At 33.9% G+C, this 5,425-nt stretch overlaps 1 protein-coding gene across 1 annotated transcript; it reads left to right on the top strand.

The window, feature by feature from the left end:
• Positions 1-2,898: 2,898 nt before the first annotated feature.
• LOC102866922 (olfactory receptor 14I1-like) lies at positions 2,899-3,822 on the top strand. The gene has a single exon (XM_006894003.1). It carries the CDS (start codon positions 2,899-2,901, stop codon positions 3,820-3,822), a length of 924 nt encoding a protein of 307 aa, XP_006894065.1.
• Positions 3,823-5,425: the final 1,603 nt, after the last annotated feature.

The raw sequence follows: 5,425 nt of genomic DNA, 5'->3' as shown, positions 1-5,425 counted from the left end.
TATATCTATATCTATATCTATATCTATATCTATATCTATATCTATATCATCTATCTATCTATTCCATCTCCTTTCGTCTACCATGTTCTAAAATAAAAGTTATCACTTTATTTTACATAATCACTTAAGCAATTTTCTCACTGTGTTATCCCCATTTTAGAAATTCTGGGATAAGTAATTGATCAAAAGTCATGGGATCGTCATGAGTCACAATTAACTAGATGGAACAATAAAACAGAAACTTTCTCAAAAAAGGTAAATTAAAGTTATAACTATTTTGTGGGATTCTTTTTAATAAAGAGTTTGAGGAAAATCCTTATGATGATATTATATCCAATACATGTAAGATATTGCAGCTAAATAGAATTTAATTTTTTTGCAACATATTCACGTATATATTTGAGTGGATAGGAATATATTTTAGCTGATATTTTCATATATATTTGGATATATTTATGGATATTTAATTAGCTTTTAAAACACAATTTTTCCAAAATCAAAAATAAAGTAAGAAGAATGCTGTGGTTAATATAGTGATAAAACACACATTGTTGGCTTTGAGTCAGAACAGATTCATAGCTGACTTCATAGTGGATGTCTAAGGCTTTAAATCTCACAGAAGAAGATTGTCCATCCTTCTCCCGTAGAGTGACAAGTGGATTTGAAATCTATGAGAGGCTAATTTTTGGGTTCTCAGTCCAACTCCTTACAGACTACACCTTCAGGGTTCTTTAATACTAAATTTTTTATGTTGTTCATTTTTCAAAAAATAAAAGAAACTACACCTTTATAGCAAAAGCAAGTAACATAAAATTTTTAGGTTTAATTACATGATAAATTTGGGTATAAAAAATTTGCAATAGCAGTACTCCCTGTCTCCTATAAAATAAAAATAAAAATTACCATATAAAGAAAAAAAATTTTAAAAAAATTGCAACATTGCTCAGAGACTTTATTTTACTGAATTTTTTCCAGAATTATAAGTTGAATTGTTAGACCATTCACAGTTGGTTATAGTATAGAAATGTATAGCTTAATGTACCTGGTAATTTTATTTGGATTTGTAGTTGCCTAGCAGAAGTGCCATCCACTTCCTAAACAACACGTCTGTGGAAACACTGTGAATGATGATAAATGACGGTAGTAATAGAAAGGCTTCAGGTCTTTTGTTCATAGGGTTGTTCTGAGTCACGCTCAACTTGAAGGCAATCAACATCAACATTAGGATAATAGAATTCATAGACTAGGATAGGATAGGATAGGATAGGATAGGATAGGATATCTTGAAGCTGTGATATTGGAGAATAGTACCATATTCTTTGGATTGCCAAAAGAATAATCAAGTCTGTCCTGTAGATAGTGCAACCATGGTTACACCTATAGGCAAAGATGGTGAAACTTCATTTCACATTCTTTTTGGGCATGTTGTCAGAATGGGCTAGTTCTTGGAAAAACACATCATGTTGGGAAAGGTAGCAAGTCAGAGGAAATAAAAGAAAGGTCTTTGACAAGATGGATTGAAACAGTGACTGTGAAAATTGGCTTCAGAATGTGAGAGACCATGAAGATTGTGAAAGTTAAGACATGGTCTATTTCTCTTGTCAGTAGGGTTGCTATGAGCTTTAGTTAATTCAATGACACCTAAAAGCAGCCATTGTCTGTACTTCAAATAATTGTTGTTGTTGTTTTGTTATTTGGTATGGTCACATTGGAACTGACTCATAGCTAACCCTCTAGTTTGTTTTCAGTGACTGAAAATTCAATAAAAGGGCATTTCCTGTCTCTCTCCCTGGAAGCAGCTGGTGAATTCAAACTATTTTTCAAGAAAGAACACAGGGGAGGCATAAGACACAGATACAACTATAGGTCTATAATAGTGATTATTCCAAAATTTATTTTTAATTTCTAACAGGAAATTTTAAAATGAAATTTCTTCAATTCTGATTCAATTAACTGATTCTAATAACTTCATTCTAATTAATGGTTTGTCTTATTTTATAGGAGTCATAACTGACTAGGTGACACCTAACAGCTACCAAATGACAGGTAAATGTTCTTTACTCCGTCAAGTATGTCTTGAGATTTTACAGTTCACCTAAGGCAACTTTGTTTTATAGGCGTTACAATATTTCAATAATCAAAATACATCTGAAGATTATTTTTCTAATAAGGAAAAAAAAACAACAAACCCCAAATTCAAAAGTAACATTCAACTCTTGTTTTGCAGTGAGTGGTTAAGAAGTAGCGTAAACACACACCAAGCTATTGGAGTGTCACCCAAAATTGACATCAAACCACCAAAACGTTTTATCTGTGAAAAGTGCTTGTTAATGTTATTTTAAGTTTTATGAATCTAAAACTTAATCATGTTTGTGTTATTTTAGGTTTTACTTATTATTTAATAAGATTTGACAGGTTATTTTTTTTAATTTGATAATTTTTAGAAGTTTTTCACTTATACAATAATGCTATATTAAGGGAAGAAATTTTCTTAGCAATGTTCTCAAATTTCTCATTTTTGTGTGCCATGAAGCCAGAATCAAACCGTAGCTGACCCTCCAGTTGGTTTTCTGAGACAGTCATTTACATGAGAAAAGACTGCCCATCATTCTGTCATGGAGCTGCTGGATTCAAACTGTGTGCCTTCATGATTGCAGAGCAGCTACTTATCAAAAGGCTGTCAAAGGTCTCTTCAAATTTCTTAAGAACGTAATAACAATAAAAAGGATATTCCTCTTGAGAATTGTAAAATAATAGGGAAAATTTGTAATCCTATGCTAGAAGATATCTATTTAGAACACATTTATGTTAAAGCATATGATTCACCAGCCACTTTGCTCCTAAAAGCACTTTTTCCTTTTGATGTGACTCCAGAGAGACTTCAATATATTAGCACACATGGATAACTTCACCATCATCACAGAATTCATTCTCATGGATGTATCAAGCTCTAGGAAGCTCCAAGTCTTGCAGGGCCTGATATTCATAATAATTTATCTGGGAGCCCTGGCTGGAAATCTTCTCACTTTCATTGTTATTGTGATAGACCCACATCTTCATTTTCCCATGTACTTCTTTATAGCTAATTTGTCTATTGTAGATTTTTGTTATATCTCAGTTACAGTTCCCAAAGCGATTGTGAATTCTTTAACAGGCAAGAAATTTATTTCTCTTCCAGCATGTGCATCTGAGATATTCCTGTATATTTTCTTCGCATCTTTAGAGTATGAACTTCTTATAGTCATGTCCTATGACCGCTATGTTGCCATCTGTCATCCCCTGCACTATGGGCTCGTTTTCACCCCTCATATGTGTCTACAGGCCACAGGGGGTTCTTGGGCCTGTGCGTTGATCTATTCTGCTATCCACACGGGCACCATTTTCCAGCTTCCCTTCACGAAATCCAATGTGATTTATCAATACTTCTGTGATATTTCTCAACTTTTAAGGATTTCTTCCTCCTATGTGCAATTTTCTGAGTATATTCTTATTGTTATTAGTTCAGTTATGATTTTAATATGTTTTATCTTTTTATTTACCTCGTATGTTAATATATTTTTAGCTGTGTTTAGGATGCGTTCTGAGGAAGCCCGCAGCAAAGCCTTGTTCACCTGTACCCCACAGTTAGTGATACTTATTCTCTTTGTAATTTCTGTCATAGCTGCTGTCTTTAGTCCCATTTCAAATAAAGCATCCCTTAAAGGTCTTCTCATCGCCATGTTCTACAACATGGTGCCCCCATTCACAAACCCCATAATCTTCAGTCTACGAAACAAGGAGATTAATACTGCTCTACGAAGAATGTTCAACAGACATTTTTAGTTCACAAGCAGAGATGTTCTCAATTCAAAATAAAGTTTTAAAACAAGACATTTTTAAGAGGTGTGGGTTTTTTGGTTTTTTGTGTTTGGTTTTTTTTTTGTTGTTGTTGTTTTTTGGTTCATGTTTTGTTGTTGTTGTTGGCTTTTTTCTTTTAGTCCTGAAAATAAGAATAAGATATTAGTAATATTTTGATAAAAAGAAAATAATTGACCTAATATCTGAACAAGTAAATTATAATCCAATGTTAACAATTGTTTCCTTACATATTGGTTTTAATCAATCCAAAAACTCAATGCATAAGGTAAAATCAACTCATAATTGACCCTTTATTGAATTTCTGAAGATGTAAATGGCCAGGATAGATTGCCCTCAGAACTATTGGTGGATTTGACCTTTTTAACCCAAGTATGTTCGATGACTACCATGAATTAGATTAAGTTTCCCAATAGCCAAACATTTTCAAAAGCAACAATATACCTTTAAGAAAAATCTTATGTATCAATAGGAAACTCTGTAGTTTGGTAATAAGGTGTTCTACTACCAACTGAAAGTAGTTTGAATCCATCAGCTTTATCATGGGAGAAAGATGAGCAATCTCCTTCTGTATGATTGATGTTGTTGCTGTTGTTAAGTGCTGTTGAGTCTCAGGCGACCCTATGAAGGAGAGTCCTCAGTGCTTGGGTGTCTTTCATCCTCTCGCCAGGTTCATAGGGTTTCCGGAGGCAAGCTATTACGGAAGTGGATGCCATTCCTCCTTCCAAGCTTGTTTCAATCGGGGAGCTCCACCCCACTCTCTGTCCGCATTGGGTAACCAGCCATTAATGCATTTGATACATCAGTGTCACAGTGTTCAGCCTCACAGCAACCACAACCTACCGCTGTATGGCAACTTGTACACCAGGGCTATACTACCTAGAGGAATGTCTGAACAAAAACAATGAAAAACAGGACAACCCTCATGTGGACCTAAAAGAACCCAACAAGTGCCCAGAGTCTTCAAACCGGCAACGCCTCAAGAAGCCAGAGTCCAGATTTAGCAGACATTAAATCTCCCAACACCTTAGCAGGGCGAGACCTTTCAGTTTCTTATCAGCCAGGCACGCCTAAATGCTTGCAAACTCCTTGCCTCAGATCCCAGCTCATGTGGCAAGACCGCTCTGCCAACCCTTATGATTGATAGTATCTGAAAACTCACTAGAAGGTCAGCTATGGTTTGTTTCTAATTCAATGCTAGATAACAACAAAATAAAATGAATACAAAATCACTAGGTAGAATTCCTTTTGAATTCTATTGCTATAATGTAAATATAATATCTAAAATTGGTGAAAGAGAAGTAAATAATAAATAGAAAAGTTTGGCATTCATAATGAAGGAAAAAAGACTAAAACAGTGACCTGAATTCTACCTCAAGAAACCAGGAAAAGAGGAATTAAAATGATTCTCCTGTACGAGGAAGAAAGAATATAATAAAGAAGAGAGTAAAAATAAATGATATCAGAAATAAACAAATACAAAGTCTTAATGTTTTATGTGAAAAGGTCAAACAAGTAGATTTATTCTTAATAATATTTACCAAGAATAATAATAAAAATTATTAATATC

Source organism: Elephantulus edwardii, unplaced genomic scaffold (assembly GCF_000299155.1).
Source record: "Elephantulus edwardii isolate Elephantulus edwardi_28Jun2011 unplaced genomic scaffold, EleEdw1.0 scaffold00133, whole genome shotgun sequence".
In the NCBI taxonomy this organism is placed as follows: Eukaryota; Metazoa; Chordata; class Mammalia; order Macroscelidea; family Macroscelididae; genus Elephantulus; species Elephantulus edwardii.
The sequence above is the reverse complement of the archived record's forward strand: the minus strand, read 5'-3'. Positions and strand labels throughout refer to the sequence as shown.

Excerpts from the sequence above, each read along its gene's own strand:
- LOC102866922 (XM_006894003.1), top strand. The coding sequence starts at position 2,899 with ATGGATAACTTCACCATCATCACAGAATTCATTCTCATGGATGTATCA.